Consider the following 16,999-nt stretch of genomic DNA (forward strand, 5'->3'; position numbering starts at 1 on the left):
GCAGAGTGTGGGCCGGCTAGTTAGCCACTCTGTCCTCAGGAATGTGGTCACGACTGCCTGAGGTCATGTGCACATACAGTGAGACCTGGCAGAAAGGATGGACTCAGCAAACCAAAGCAATCTACACTGCACAACTGGGCCAGGCAGGAAAGATCCGGAGCCAACCAGTTAGCCAAAGATAAGTGCAGAGTGGACAAGAACTCCTTCTCATCGGCACGTGCAGTGTGCAGAGATGCAAGGTCACAAGCAACAGGGAGCCTTCACCCTTGGTCAGATTTGCTCCTTTTTCAGGATGAGAACCAAATTGGCTGCATCTGGCTGCAATTCACTTGAGTGTCCTGAGCTATCATCTGGTGAATGATCAGAAGTTCTTACATAAGTATTTACTTAAAAAAAAAAAAAAAAGCAGCTTTATTCACCATCTGTGTTTAAATGACTTATCTAGATTTTTATCTACAGAACATGTTCTAAGCTTAGGCAAGCAGACTGCTGACTCTGCAGTGTGATCCAATGATGAAACCCCTTCCAGAACATTCTGTGTGATGGTTTGTTTTGTTTGTTAATGTGCCTGGATTGAGAAATGCCAGGTGATTAGCAGAGCAAGGCTCTGGGTGTGTCTGTGCAGGCACTTCTGGAGATGACCGGTGTGTGTCACAACAACTCAGGGAGGAAGACTTGTCCTAAATGTGAGCAGCACCATCCAAGAGGACGGGGGTCCAGTCACACAAAAGCAAACCGAGGAAGTCTTTAATCCTAGCCCACGGGAGACAGAGGCAAGTGGCCCTCTGTGGTGATGCCAGCCTGGGCTACACAGTGAGACCCTATCAAAGAGGGGGAGGAGAGGGTGGCAAGCAGCCTGCAAGCAAGCTAAGTTCTATTGCTCCTGCACAAGTGTAGCCACTGCTGCTGCCACCCACTACAAACACCAGATTCTTGTTCCTTCTGCCGCCCTCATCCCACAATTCTCCAGGAGGAACTCAGACCTTCTGTTAGGACTAGGACTACGATTGCATCATGGGTTTCCCAAGACTTCTGGCTTTGGGAACTGAACAGGTATGTAGATGGCAATTAAAACACCTAGGCTCCAAATGCAAGGCAATTTAATAGCCCCACTCATAATTATGGTATAGTCTATTGGTTCTGTTCCTGTTGGGAAGTCTGATCACACAGCCTCCCTCTGGACTCTTCTAGTGGTGACCCTCAACAAAAGAAAGACACAGAGCAGATTCATGAAATCAATCTCCTACTGCTTACAGAAACGTCATTTTCTGAACATTTCAGTCAGTACTACTGAGAGGAAGAATCACAACCCGGTACCTTGCAGAGGCATGCATTTCAGAAGAACACAAGACAAGAAGGGAAGCTTCCTACATGTAATGAACTACAGACCACTTGTCCTTGTTATCACACCTGGCTTCCTGGTGCCTTTTGCCATTAACACACACGGCACACGCACGCAGTCATACACCTCATCTTTTGACTTGTATCTGTGATGTGCCTTCCACAGGCCACTGCTCCTCAGGGAGCGGCTCCAGCCCAGCCTGGCCCGGCCCTGGCGGCATTCTGAAGATCCGGCAGTCCCTACCTGGTTGATGGTCTTCTCCATCTGCACCAAGCCCAGGTTGGGTAGTGTGTTCTTTATGAAGTCCACTATGGTTTCCAGGTTCTCATGTTGCAGAATCAAGGGCTTATGGCTTCCCAAAAGACTTAAAGCCACTTTAAATATGACCTCTGACCCTTGAAGGAAGATCATATCTAAGAAGACACAGAAATGCAGTTAAGCCCTGTCAGTTCCTGACAAAACACCACTTTTTTTTATCTTCCTCACAACAGAGTAGAAGAGTGGGAAGTTTAAGCCAAGTTATACAATTTGTTTCCTTTTGAAGAAACTTGTTATCTTCGACAGAGTTGTCAAGACAATACTGCAAACAAAAACTAAAAACAACAGATAGATATATGGCTTGGGTTTTGTCACAGATTCAGATAAAAAATTTTCAACTCTGGAAAAAAAAAAAACCTAAATTCAGGAGAACTTTAAAAGTTGAGAAAAGTTTTACTAGTTTATGATATTTTTTTTTTCATAGATGCTCTATATTTTAAGGGAGTTACTAAAGCATTTTTTTTAAAAAAAAAAACTGCTTTTGTGTGTGTGCATGGGTGTGTGCACACATATGGTGTGAGCACATATATACACCCATGTGCACTCATAGAGGGCAGTAAAGGTATCAAGTGCCCTCCTCTACTCCCTACATATTCCCTCTGAGGAAGGGTGTCTCTCCCTGAACCCAAGGCTCATGTTTTCCCATCTGGGCTGACAGCCAGCATGAGAGGTCCTCCTGTCTCGGTCGCACTCAGGGCTGGGGTTACAAGCATGTATAGGACACCTAGCTTGTTTCTGTGGGCCTCATGGCTGCGTAACAAGAACTTTCAACCACTGACCCATCTCTCCAACCACTAAAACATGTTTTCAGTTAAAAGACTCTTGTAGTCAGGAAATTACATTTTAAAATAAAAAGATGGAATGAAAAGATGCTTAAAGCTTTTAACAGGCCTACACATTTCAAAAGCACATTGAACTTAATCATAATAATGGAGCCAAGAACCATTCTCTTGTCTGAGGAGCTTCAAGTTCAGTCAGGCTACTCTACAGCTCTTGCTGTTGCGTTTTCTCACATGGTTGGCAAACCACAGCAATCCCTACGCTGATTTGTATAGCAGGGCGAGGCAGGCAAGTGGACAAGGCAACAGGCTGAGCAGCCGCCCCCAGGTCCCCCCTTTCTCCTGCAATTGGAGCCAGTACAGAATGAACATTGGTGCCCTGGGGCTAAAAAACACAGCGAAGACTGGTTATTGGGTGACTCCACTCAGGCAAGTTTGACCTGGTGACTGGAATAAAGTTAAAAAAGAAAACAAAAGAAAAAGTGAAAACAAAAATATAAATACAACCAGGGCCAACCAATATCAAATCTCTCTCCCTCTCTGAAATCTTGGCTGCAATGAAGTGCAAAGTGCGAAGAAATGACGAGTGTCAACCACAGAGAACAAGGCGAGCCAACGAAGAGTAGCTGACATGCCAGTGCAACCCTTGGTGACCTCACTGGGAATCTCTCTTCCCAGCCACATGACTGCGACTCTCCAGGGCAACCCCACCCTCCGCTTGACTTTCTCCTAGGAGCCTGCAATCCTGTGGTCATGTAGCCTCTACCTTCCTATCACAAATGCTGACAATCACCGCTCAGGCACATTTCGCAAAAACACACTGTTGCTACTGTGTTATGATGCTCGCAGAGTCTATGGTTCCCAGGACAACTGTGGGGCCCTCAGTTTTATGCTCTACTTTATCTCCTCAGCAGGGCATTCTGTAGGACACCAGGAGCCCAACCCTGCAGCTGCCTCCTGCCACTCAAATTTACCCCAGCTCCTATTTACCCCAAAGGTAGATGTGGTCAGAAGGCGAGGAGAGAGAACATTTCTTCCCTTTCTTTTTTTAACAACAGATTTGTTTTACATTACATTTATGTGCCTGCGTGCACAGGGGCCTGTGAAGGCCAGAAGATGGCGTCAAATCTACTGGACCAGAGTTATAGGTGGCTGTGAGCTGGACTTGGGTCCTCTGCAGGAGCGGCAAGACTTCAGGAGAGCACGACTTCCTTCCCAGGTCCCTGCTCCACTCAGACGAGAACTATACGGACTGTGGTCCAGGACAGAAGACTGACATCTAGCCCAGTACAAGCACCACGAGGTGAAGCACACAGATGGCAGCTGCCCTCTCAAGCGGCTGTCCTTCTTTGGAGGTGACCTAATAATTAATATGGGAGCTACGCTGGTGCAAGCTGGGAATATTTTTACATTTGTTTATTTCTTTATTTAATGTATTTGTATGTGTGCCACACTACTACTCATGGGAAGGCCAGCAACAACTCGCAGGGGCCAGTTTCCTCCTTCCTCTATGTGGGCTCTGGGGACTGAATGAACTCTTGCCATCAGGTCGGGTGGCAGAAAACCTTAGCTACTGAGTCATCTTGATGATCTTGCAAATTGGAGATTTGCTCATTCTACTCATGTATAAAATAGAGGATTATCAGCAGAGGTTCATGTGCTTTAAGGTTTATCCATATTAAAGACTTATCATGGAAAAGGTCCTAGGCCAGAAAGGTCCAAGAGCCTAAAGGGCAGGACTATTCAATGTAACGACTGACTAGCACAGAGCTCGACAAGCAGGTTTGGTAACCACTGCTACAAATGGCTTTGAAAACTACCTTTCCAGAGGACTGACAGCTTCAATGGACTATGGATATGGAGCTGGTGACTCAGACAGGAACCCACCCCTACAGCAGGAGCTGTGGGAGTCAGCGATCTTGCAAACATTGGCATCTTTAGGCACACTGTATATAAAACCTCAAGACTCATCACTCCTTCAGAGAAAAACATCCTGCCTGAACCAGCTTCAGCTTTTATTATTAGCATTTAAGTCACGGGAATGTGCTGCACAGAGCTCCAAATTATTCTGCAGCAGAAAGGCCCTCCAAGGAGGAGGCTGCTTGTTTTTCCTGTCCTTCACCAGCTTACACAGCCTGAGATTGCTCTCCTGGAGCCAGGAACTCTCTCTCTGCAGGTGGCGGCTCCAGTTTGGCCTGGGCAAGGTTGCCTCACTCATCCATCCCCTGTAGCCTAGTCTGTGCTCAGTTTAGCCTCTCTTGGCAGAGTTTTTCCTCACAAACCCTGGAATTCAACTTCTCAGCTGTTTCCAGACTGTCAACAACCAGACCTCCCTGCCCCCTGCTCAGTTCTAGTCCTCACATGACCCACAGAGCTAAAGAATTATGGGAGAAAGTCAGTAAGATGAGGTATTTTCTTCTTCTCCTATTTCCAAGGTAAAAGAAACAAAAACTCAGAAGTTACTGGCAAGAAAGAGTGAAGCCCACAGCTACAAATACATCCTCTAACTCTTGTCAGTATAGCAAGCACCCAGTTTCGAGGCTTTTACTTTTACACATAGTCTAAATATCATGAAATCTTACTTTAGTGATTATTTTGCCCCCAAAAGCTAGAAAATAAAAACCAGGTTGGGGAGAGAGTTTTGCAAAAAGGAACAATGAGCATTTTAGGGACACATATTCCTGTCACAGAGGGAAAGTCTTCAAATGTTCTTGTGGACAGACAGAAAGAAGTAAAGGTAATAAATAGTCCAACATCCTACTGGGAGTGGAGGGAAAAGGAAGCCAACACTCACTCAGACTCAAAGACAAGGGTTAAGGGCTGGGGAGATGGATCAGTGGTAGGGAGAGCTTATTGCTCTTCCAGAGGACCCAAGTTCAATTCTGAGCACCCACATTAGGCACTTCATACTACCTGTCACTCCAGTTCCAAAGGATAGGAAACCCTCTTCTGGCCTCTTGGACACCCACACACATGGTATATATATGCACACAGACACACACACACATACATAATAAACAAACAAACAAAACAAGTTTTAGCACTTTTAGAATCAAGATGTCTATTCAAAGTTTATGTAAACCAGTGTACAAATCAGTGCTTCTGGACAGTCCCTTAAGATGCTCCCTGAAGGGCTGAAGAGATGGCAGGCCCTTGCCATGAAAGCATGTGGAATCCTAGTTAGTGCCCACATACAAACAGGCTACCATGGCACAAGCCTATAGTCCCAGTTCTGGAGAGAGGGAGACAGGAGATTCTCTGGGCCTTACTGGCCAATCAATGAGGGGCACTGTCTCAAAACAATGTGAGGAGGGATAATGGAAGACACATGGACAAATATACTCTCTGGTTCTAAAACCAAATCTTTAAACGTATGAGATTACATGAGCTTGAAAAATAGAAGAGGTGACTAATAGAGGGGCCGTGAGGAGGGAGCAGGGTCTGACCTACACTCACACGGTAAGGACTCCTAGGCAACCAAGCCTGACTAGATAGTTATAAAACCAAGGAATCCAGCATAGGATGACAATAAATGCTGGCAGGAGAAGGCCGGTTGCCAGACACATGGAGGAAGCTCACCAAAGACCCTGGCTACAAATCCGAGGGGGAACTGTGAGGCGAACACGGTGAGAAACCAGGGAGCTGCGTAGAGGCTGGGGCCAATCTCGTGCTCTTCCAGGTGGTTGTAGAGGTCTCTGTGGTAGTCATGGAGGAGCCGTGACAGCTGGTACATCTGGATCTGCAGGAACACACATCCACAGGGGCTGGGAACTATACTACACAAACGGACTCACTCAGCTCGGGCTGGGAGGGGACTCAGCCCTGTTTGTGCTCTACTTGGCTTAGGGTATCCACAGACTTTACTGACTAATGTGTTCAACCAGAGCTTCCAGGGACAGGCTCACATGAGGTCAGGGGAAGAGGCCAGAGCGATGCTGCTGGGTCCGCCTCTACCCCCTTCATTGTCCCCTTGTGCCTCCCCTGGCTAGGAAACCCTAAATGCCCGCCGATGAAAGCATCTCAAAAACTCCCTTACAGGTAGACATTCTCAGAAAAACTCCAACCAAGGGGAATTTGAATCAAAAAGCTCCTGCTACACAACAGTGAGCCAAATCCACTTTCATCATGGTTCCAGAGAGTGAGTCCAAGGTCTGCACTCCCAGAATTACTCCATCAAACCAATTTCTGCACATTTATAACAAAGAACCACACAGATTCAGGGCAACTTAAGGCAGTGTTTGTCTTAAAGATGAGGTTAAAAAAAAAAAAAAATTCCAGCTGAAGTTCCTTCCACTCTGGGATCAAAGGTCACTTCTTCAGAGAATGCTGCCCTGGTTTCACATAGTCTGTGGTTCACACAGGTCCTTAAGCAGCCTTGAGCATCTATCTCCCATCTGGGCATAAAGACTAAAACCCAGAGAAGGCCAGAATCTGATACGATGCTCTGGGTTGGATTTGTACACCCGAAAGTGGAAAGACAGAAATACAACTAACTTAGACCATAAGTTTTCTTCAGCACCTACCATGGCTTCTGAATAGAAAAGCCTAGTCCTGCCGAGGCATGGACAGGCTCTTACAGCAGGTGCCTCACCTTGTGAGGCTCATGTCTCTAGGGCTCACATTCACAGCAAGAGCCAAATGGACTCCCAATTAACACACAATGGTGTTTTCAAGCCAAGTCCTTAGCTCTAATGGTACATTCTGAAGCCCCTAAGTTATGGAATCCTCCTGGGAATGCGCAAGTGAGTGAGCGTGTCCCCAACAGTGAAGCAATGCTTAGGGACACCCGCAGATCAGGGCATTCTTCACCTCTGGAAAGCAGCAAGCATAGTGCTTGTCAAGCTAGACACACTGCTGTGTTGGTTTCTCTCCTTCCCTCTCCTCCTCCCTGCCTGGAAGCTGGGGCTAAAACCCAGGACTTTACAACAGGTTAGGAAAACACTCAACTACCAAGCTACATCCACAGACTCTGTTTGTTTTTGAGACAGGGCCTCACTGTGTAGCTCAGACCAAACTCATTTATATGAGCTAGGACAGCCAACAACTTTGGATTCTCCTGCCTTGGCCTCCTAAAAGTAGGGCTTCCATCACCGAGCCCAGCTTGGTTTTCCTTGGGTAAACTTGTTCAATCACCAGATACTCCATTCCATTCCAGCCACTGCTGGAAACTACGCCACAACTCAACACAATCTCCTCCTTTCACTAAGGAAATCAGGACATGAGATGCTAGGAAGTAAATAACTAGGTCGATTTATGGCAGGAAATGTGTTGTCCTGAAGGCATGATATGAGACAAGGTAGCATGAAATGGTGTGTCTAGGGTGACAGGACCCGAGTCAGCACAGGCAGGAAGAGCTGCTGTGATACAGCACATGTAGGGAAATATTTTCCCCACCCACACCTGTTGTACTGACCACGCCCACTGTGGAGTGAGCATAGGTGTTGACATGACCTGTGGAGAGGCTAGGTCTGGGGTCCCGGGCCACAGCTCGCTCTGTCACTTCCTAGTGGGGTTGTGGAGAGCATCTGGGTGGCATTCTTGGAGCGGGAACCCATGGCGGTCATTTGTTTCATGTGTAAGAGAATTTCCCCAAATAATCCCTATTGAACTTATACTAAATCCTAGTGAATCTTATTTCCCACTCCATATCTACATGACAGTGAAGCTGAACCCTGGATGACAGGGGTGGGGATGGAGAGAGGACAGCAGATCACGGGCTTTGGAGGCACGGGTAACATTCTTTGCTAAGAAGCTAAGGGAAGGGACAGGGGATGAGGTCCTGGAGCCAGACAAGCCTGGATTTATACTCCACCTCTGCCACTGACTAACTGTGTGCCATGGACCACCTTCATATTCCTGTCTACAACTGAGCCAATGAATAGCATCATCCTGAGAGCTATCCCGGGAAGCACACAAACCGATGCCTAATACAGAGTTAGCATCAGCAGCATCAGTGGAGAAGAACCCAGCCAGATCTGCCCAAAGAGGAATGATGCACACCTTTGGCATCGTTTCATTTGCATCACGGGGATGCTGGGTACCTGTAAAATAATCATGTCTGGCCGATACTGTTTCCGCAGCCCCATGTCAAACATCAGGAACTTGAGCATCTTGAATGCCTCTTCCTCACTCATATGAAGAAGCAAAATGCCTGCCACAAAGCTGAGACCTTGGCAATATCCTACTTCCTGGTCCAGAAGCGAGTAGGCCTTCAGGATGTTGTAAAGTGACAGCTGGCCTGCTCCGAGCTGGGCAGAGAAGTACGGATGCGTTGGAAAGGTGCGCCCTGGAGAAAGAACACAGGTCAGGTGGAGCATACAAGTGGCCCACGGAACCACAGAGGCAGCATGCTGCAGGTGGAGTGAACCAGACCTTCAGGCCGCAACACCAGTGTCTTCAGAACCGTATCTGCTCTGAATGTGGTCAGCTGGTGGGTCAGCAACAAAACCCCAGCAAATTACCAACTTCTCTTGTTGTATTTAGTATATTTGTTTTTTGAGACTGGGTGTCAGTTTGTAGCTTTGGCTGGCCTGGAACTTGCTGTGTAGACCAACCTGACCTTTAACTCTCAGAGGGCAGCCCGGCCTCTCCCTCCCAGGGGCTGGAATAAAAGGTGTGCGCCACCATGCCCAGTGTGTGGTGATGGGTAAAATAAGTTATAATTAGCCTTAACAGTTTATATCTGTTTCCATCAAAAGCAAGAGAGCCGCTGGTTCTGACAATGGAGCCTCACTTCTTTTCTAGAAAGTGGCCCTAGCCCATGTCATTCAAAAAATGTGACAGATCCTTCCCACAAGCTGTTCTAGACCATGAGTTCTGCCCACAAGTGGGTCTCACCGCAGGACTCTTCCACACTTTTAAATCACAGGCTGAAATCTGAGACAGGCCAAGGGATAGCCGTTGTTTTCCTTTATACAAAACAGTGACCTTCCGGAAAGGGGATAAAAATGGGTTTTAAAAATCATGATTATTTCCACATAGATAATATAAAAACAAAAAAGATGGGCCAGCGAGAGGGCTCACTGGGTCTTTTTCTTCTTTTTTTTTTAATGGGGGGGGGGTTCGAGACAGGGTTTCTCTGTGTAACAGCTCTGGCTGTCCTGGAACTTGCTCTGTAGACTAGGCTGACGTCAAACTCACAGAGATCCACCTGTCTCTGCCTCCCTAGCGCGGGATTAAAGGCGCGCGCCACCACACCGGTTGGTCCAGTGGTTCTTGTTGTCGTGCTGACAGTCTGAGTGAGATCTCCAGGACCCACATGGTAGAAGAAGAAAACTAACTTCTACAAGCTGTCCTCTAATCAACATGTGTGCTACAGCACAAATGTGTGCACAGACACAATCAATACAACTACCGTAAACAAAAGTTTAAAAGGTGGCAGAGTTTTTTGTTTGTTTGTTTGCCTTTTTTTCATTCAGGAGGCTTTTATTGCCGATACCTGCCAAATCCCCTTGTGGCATCCTGGTGATAGATGAGCAGAGTTTCTAAGGAACAGGAAAGTGACTAGAAGGTGTCACATTAAAAAGTTACAGAGGTACATGGGATCAGTATGGACACAGGCAACAAGCACATCTGGGCCACGGCAACCGGTAGCCATGGTTACCAGACAGCATCATCAGGGCGGAGGATACACCCACAGACCGATCCTCGGCTTCCCTGCAAACCATCTAGCGCACGTTGATGAACCCTGTGTGCAGTCACAGGCTCTTGCTTTGTCGTCGCCTCCTCCAACACATTCCCCAAATACTCTGCACAGGCAGCCTACTGCTAAGGAGAAGCATGCAGCAGCACTAAACTCCCCCTCCATTAATCCAGAGATGCACGCTCATTTCCCACTCCCAGATTTGTCCTCTAGGCTGGGTGAGGCCCAAGAGTGAGGATTCCAGGAACCTCTGAGCCCTTGCTTCACTATGTACAGCACTGAATGTGTGGGCATGAGCAGAATAGGCAAGGCACTTTCATTAAGCTCTGAGTAACGGGAGCTTCCAGCTATGATGCAGGATATAAAGAGAAATTAACACCGTCTAGCTGCCATATTAAAAAGTTGCGGGCGGGGCCTACAGGATGGCTCAATGCATACGCCAGCCTGGATTCCCATGCACGGGTGGAAACAGACAACTGACTTGACAAAGTTGTCCTCAGATCTCCACGCATGCACCACGGTACACCTGGCCGCACATCCAAACACCTGCATATACAGGTGAAATTAATTCCAGTAAGATGTTTTTGTTTACCACATACAATGTTTTCAACTCAATATGTAACCAATACAAAGACACCAAGGCATTTTGCTTTCTCTGTTCATGCCACTGAAGTCCAGTGGGCTCTTTTGATGACAGCACACCCCCACTTGGGCTTATCACATTTCAAGGACTCAACAGCCACTTTCGGCTTCTGTACTGAATAGCTCAAGAGCGTCGCCTGCCTCCTGGGATAATCAGAGGCAGGTAGCATCCCCGTCACTGCTTCCCAGGCAGACTGGGCACACCCTGCCCCACAGTCCCTCCCAGCACAGGAAAAAATTACTTATTTACTTATTCTTTAGGCGAGCCAAAGGTATGCACATCTTACAACTTGGAGGAGTCAGTTCTGGATTCCAACCTTGTAGTGCTGGCACAAAACTGGGGCTGTGAGATGTGGAGGCAGGGCTGAGCCATCTCACCATCACTCTGCGCCATTCTTGTAGCCCCATGCTTCTCAGGTACAGCCTGTTTGTGAGGTCCACCTCCCTCTTTTCCACTAAAGATCCCTCTGTTTATTTAAAAGAATATAACTGTAATAGACTAAACCAAGACTCTATTAAATAAGCTACGAAAGAGATTTCAAAAACTGTAATACAATGTCATATCACTGATTTTCTTTCAGAAAATAGTTTTTTTTCATTGCATATTCATATGGTGAGTTTGTTGTAGTTATTTTAAAATAAAAATAAGTATTTTTAACTTTGTCAATTTTAATTTCCAACGTACTAAATACTAACACCACATTTTCCATATAAGCCCAAGTTCTTTGGACTACTCTATTTTAAAAGAGAAAGGGATCCGACCTCCCAAGTTAGGCAACACTTGTTCCAGGCAAACACAGCTTAGCCACCTTCTTGGATGCAAATCCAGAAAAGAGGGGAAGGCAGGCTACTGCAAGGAGAATGGACTTCCAATCTCTGCTAAAGGAGACATAGGCTACCTTCACAGACAAAGAGATTATTGAATGTAAACTGTCAAATGGGTACAAAGGAACTCCTGTGGGGTGGAGAGATAGATGGCTCAGTGGGTAAGAGCATTTGCTGCACGAACACAGAAAACAGAGCTCAAACCCCCAGAATCCACGTAAGAAGCTGGAGGTGGCCAGGAGCATGTCTTTAATGCCAGCACTGTGGGTGGGTGAGACCGGAGGGTTGCTGGGCTTGCTGGCCACCAGCTTAGCACCAGGTTCGGAGAGAGACCCCCATGTCAAAGGCACAAGGTAGAAAGTGACAGAGCAAGACACCAGATTTGGGCTCTATGTGTGTGTCCCTCCCCCAGTCAAATGTGCTCCCTACAGGGTGTGGCACTTCTAGGGGGCCATCCTCAGTGCCTACGTTTCTAGAAGCATCCCAGTGAGCACAACTGCTGGGGCTAGCTCCTGGGGGGGAGGGGCTCTGCACACGAGCACCTAGGGCTTCAGGGTGGCAGTCTTGACACTGGGAACTAAACAGCAGAGGTCTGCTGAGGTGTTGGGAGCGGGTGCTGGCAGAGCACTGACTGACGAGGAGCGTGCAGGAAGGAAGTGGCTCTCTACTTTATGTAATGAGTAAGGTGACCATACTCTTACAACTTTACTCACTCTGTTGCTCACACTTCGCTTCACCACTGTGAAGGCACGGGCTGTCTTCGTTTCTTTTGCTGTTGCTGTGATAAAATACCCTGACAAAAGCTACTTGAGAGAGAGGATTTGATTCACACTTGAGGGAAATCAAGGCAACAGGTGCTGGAAGGAGCTGGTCACATTATGTCCAAACGAGTCAGAAACAAGCGTGAGTGCATGTGTGCTGGCGTTTAGCTGTCTCCTGCTTTTCACAGGGATCCCCTGCCCAGGGAGAGTCCTCGCTCACAATGTAGACAGACAGACAGACAGACAGTCCCCCACCCCAGGCATGCCCCAAGGCTGTCTCCCAGGTGATTGCAGATTCTTGTCAAGGTGACAACTGACACTGTCACACAGGGCATGTTTAGAATGACCAAACAAAGTCAGTTCATGCTGAAACCTTGATAATACCAGAAGCACACACACACACACACACACAATCTGCCAATAATTCAAGGCACTGTTGGTGCAGGAATCTATTAGACTCTGGAACTGTGATGTTTAACGACTTCCACAGAGGCCTTTCTCGTACTGGACAGGTAGGCTAGTGTGGCTACATGTCAAAACCTATGTCTTTGTCTTTTGCCATCAAAGTTTTTGCTATAACCTTCAGTAATGAAGGCCCACTCATCTTTCATGAATTCTAAAAACAACAACAACAACAACAAAAACAAAACAAAACAAAAAAAAAAAAAACAACAACAAAGAAAATCCTTTCTCAGGTTTGAAGCCTCTGGTTAAAACACATTAAGTGGAAAGAGAACCTTGACAGTACCTAGCCCAACCCTGCGCCTGAGTGACTCTTCTGGGCATGTGTTCTGCCTCTCTGCCAGCTCAGGCCACCCTGGCGCACCTCACGTTCCCGGGGGAAGCATCCCTAAGAAACCCGTCAACAACATTTCTGAGACCAGAAACGGTGGCACACCTGTAATTGACACAATGGGGATGCGGGAAGGGGAACTTTGGGCTTGGACCACATAGTGAGATCCTGACTCAGGAAGAGAACAGCAAAGTTATTGCAGCACATTGACAGACTCACGGGACCCTCAGAGTCTGCACGGTGCATGACTCCACATGGCAACAACCCACAATAACAAGGCTACCAGGAGCTGATAGAGAGGGGAGAGGCAGGTCCAACTCCTGCTGTGACACAATGGTCTTTCTGTGTCTCTGGAGTGGATTGTGTTCTTCCTACCAAGTCCTTCCCATCACAGGAGCGGCTGCAGAGTCACCCAGTAGACACTGACAGCTGCTGGCAAGCTAGGATGGGTGCCAAGGAGGATGTCGGGACCCGCAGCAAGAGTCAGAAGTGTGCAGGAGTTGGAGACAGAAGGCAGGGCGTTGGCACTCCATGCCATCTACCCAGGATGGAGAGCCACAGAGCCAGGAGGAGAAAGGCTGCAGTCTTCAGGGGGTCAGGCCTGCGTGAGGACACGTGGCACCTGCTAACCCTGGCAGCAGCTTTCTCCCGGCTGGCTGTGGTCTGTGCTGAAGGAAAAGGCAGGGGCAACATGAGAGGATGCAGTCAGCAGAGGCAGGAAGACAGGCCATGAGGTGCAAAGACTAAGGCGCCACATGGAGCCTGGCGAAGCACTTCCTCCAGCTCTTGGGCTTCGTGTATCATTCCCAGAGTAGGCAACTGCACTGTCCACACAGGGCTGGCTAACCATGAAGTCAGACCACACCTGAAATCACATTTTATAAACTAGAGAACACGACCAACTATTTTCACTCTTTGAAGGAACAAATCTTGAAAAAAAAAAAAAAAAAAAAGCTGCTTAAGCAAAAGGCCAGTTTCATAAGATAAAGCAAGAGACAGGAAAACAAACCCACAAAAAGCCATAATTCTTCCCTTCAATGGTGCTTTTTCTTCCAGCCACTATAGGAAAGCCACTTTGAAAGAAATGGAATGTGATGTCACTCTACAACGCCCATCTTTACTGGGTCCAGAGTCTGCCACTGTATATACAAAACACACAGAATAGACAAAATACACAGTGTGGACTAAACAGAGGCTGGCGGTGTGGGGTGAGGCCTGGCCAGAGCTGGAGGCCTCCTTTATGTCAAGTCAGAGCAGAGCTGGGCCCTTGCAGATGGGCACCCAGATGCCACTGCTGGGCCTGGGACAGCAACCAGGGTTTCTGGATCACACAGGGACCAGAGCTAATGCTGGCAGGGTCCCTGGATAAGTCCTAGAAGCCTGGTGGAAGTAACTTGGGACGTGGATTACTGTAAATAGACTTCTTGGGAGGATGTCTGGAGGTCATCCAGAGTGGAGACCAGGGAGCACTAGCCCAGAGGTGGGGAAAGGGAAGGGCCAACGCAGTGGGGGCTGGGTGCAGCTGGCCCTGGGAGCAGAAGCCAGAGGGTGGGGCTGAGCAGGGGCGGGAGGATGTGAATCAGGCCTTCTTCTCTAGGGGAGAGGCCACTGAGCTGGGGCTCACACAAACACCACTTCCTAGGGACAGGCCTGGCTGGTGGGGTGGGGGTGGGGCGTGTGGCCAATCTGGGCTTCACTCTCATTCTGCAGAAAAGTGATGACACTCAAGCAGTCTGAGGCAGAGGGCTGACCGTGCCTGGGAAGGGTAAGGGCAATGCAGACAGGAATTCAACAGGACAAAGTGCAAAACAGGAGGGAAATGTCTCCCCATTTCCTCTCCCTCTCCCAAGCTATGGAGGAGTGCGGAAGGAAGGGAGGGAGGGAAGGAGGGAGGGAGGGAGGGAGGGAGGGAGGGAGGGAGGGAGGGAGGGAGGGAGGGAGGGAGAGAGGAGGAAGGAGGCAGCCACACACCCCCACCACAGTTCTACCCCGACTTTGGTTTTCAGGTCACTTCACATGACAGGACATGATGTCACTGTTTCTGTTACTTAGCTGCCAATGTACAAACAGCCATCCATCCTCAGGGTCACCAGACCAAATGGGCTTTGGGTGGAGGCCTGCCATACCCGTCAGCACCACCCTTCACCTGCTTAGCATCTCCGTCATAACATGGAGCCTGCTGGGCTTGGGAGTCTTAGGGATGGTGAACGACAGTGGGTAGATCCAGCACCTCTGCTCTGATGACCATGTGACATGACTGCTCAGCGTCACAGCTTCCCCGTGTCTTAGGATACAGGGTCAGCTTCCCAGGGAGACTGTGGAAGGTGTGTGTGAGTGCCTCACAACTGACAGGCAGAAAGGTACAATAAGTACCTATTATGTGTCGGCACTGTCCTTGGAGTTGAGAGTATACTATAATGCAGCCCATGGAGGCTGCATCCCGCCCAGGAGAACTAGGGGATAAGAGAAACAAACACAGTTCTAATTTCATATTGCTTATCAGCAAGTTATGTATGAAATCTTGAACAGGTTGTACAGCCTCCCCGTACACTCATCTATGTGCAATGCTGTGAAAGATGACATTTAAAGCCAGGTCTACAGAGCAGCCTGAAAACTGCTATGGAACGGGGCCACTGCAGTGACCTGAGCACAGACAGGAGACCTGGGGGATGGACTCAGCATCTGGAGACCCGGGGGACGGACTCAGCATCCGGAACTGCATTCTGAAAGCAGGACCGCATGCTCCACCAGCAGCACATGAGCTGCAGCCATGGAGCCAGCTCCCTGCCACAGAGGCAGGCCCAGTGAGCGGGAGGAGACTGCACCCACCCAGCCACCAACAGGCAGAGGGTGTCCTGTGCAATGTAAGTCCATTCTAAGTCAGCGAGGTCTTCCCCATGGCAACTGCAAAGACATCCAACACTCTGTTGCTGCCATTCTGCATTTTAACAGCTATTCCAGAAATAGGGCATTGCTCACTTTCCAAGATGAAACTGTGAACAGACAGCTTTCTACAACTTTTCTGACAAGTTCTGTTTGTACACCACAGTCCGGAGAATGCTTCTAAAATTAAACCAAGCCAGTGTGTTTCCCAGGATGCTCCTTCAGTGGCCTGTAAATCATCCCTTGGAAATACGAATTACTGAATAAACCATCATTATGTCTCAACATCCTTCATGACCATGTACAATTCCCCACACCCTACAACATGCCGAGCAGAACAAGCCAGCCACCATGCTGAGAGGGAGATGCTCATGCCCTCTCAGAGGGCATCTGTGACCGCTGTAGGGCTTTGAAATGGAAAGTCATGGCACTCATTTGCGACTGCTAACCCCAAGGGCAGATCACTGAATGACCATATTTCTCAAGTGTGGATACACAGACTCACCAAGGTCGATGAGGATGGCGTGCTGCTGGGAGGTCAGTTTCTTCAAGAGTTCTTTGTAGGGGACATCCTTTGGTTGCTGTTTACTGGGAAAGGGATGTTTAAGGAGGAACTGCTCAGCTAGAAATTTCCAGATCTCACCCCGGTGATGACGTGGCACACCTTTAACAGAGCAGAAAATGTTAAACCAGACTTTATGCACAGAATAGTGTCCTTTTCCATTGCTGCAGATTATCCATGTGTGTGTGTACATGTGTGCAGGGCCATGTGAGATGGGTGCACATGCACATGGAGGCCAGAAGAAAACCTTGGGTGCTGTCCCTCAGGTAACCGTCCCCTTCACTTAGAGACATGGTCACTCACTGGGCCACATTCCCCAAGTGGGCTAGACAGGCCAGTGAGCTCCAGGTATCTGCCTACCTCTGCCTCTCTTGCATGGGGATTACTAGCAATGGGATTACAAGCATGCCTTGTCACTTCTAGCTTTTGAAACATGGGTTCTGGGAAATGAG

The 16,999-nt window shown here is 48.3% G+C and overlaps 1 protein-coding gene across 2 annotated transcripts in view; it reads right to left on the reverse strand.

Annotated features, from left to right (window-relative positions):
• The window catches only part of Tbc1d1 (TBC1 domain family member 1), a 175,767-nt gene that overhangs the window by 11,864 nt on the left and 146,904 nt on the right, over positions 1 to 16,999 (reverse strand). For both annotated transcript variants that reach the window (XM_051174030.1, XM_051174031.1), the window contains 4 exons: positions 16,491 to 16,649; positions 8,481 to 8,725; positions 6,019 to 6,178; positions 1,586 to 1,755 (listed from right to left, as the gene is read on the reverse strand). In XM_051174030.1, the coding sequence (XP_051029987.1) occupies positions 1,586 to 1,755; positions 6,019 to 6,178; positions 8,481 to 8,725; positions 16,491 to 16,649 (734 nt within the window). The remainder of the gene's footprint in view (positions 1 to 1,585; positions 1,756 to 6,018; positions 6,179 to 8,480; positions 8,726 to 16,490; positions 16,650 to 16,999) is intronic.

Source organism: Phodopus roborovskii, unplaced genomic scaffold (assembly GCF_943737965.1).
Source record: "Phodopus roborovskii unplaced genomic scaffold, PHOROB, whole genome shotgun sequence".
Classification (NCBI taxonomy): Eukaryota; Metazoa; Chordata; class Mammalia; order Rodentia; family Cricetidae; genus Phodopus; species Phodopus roborovskii.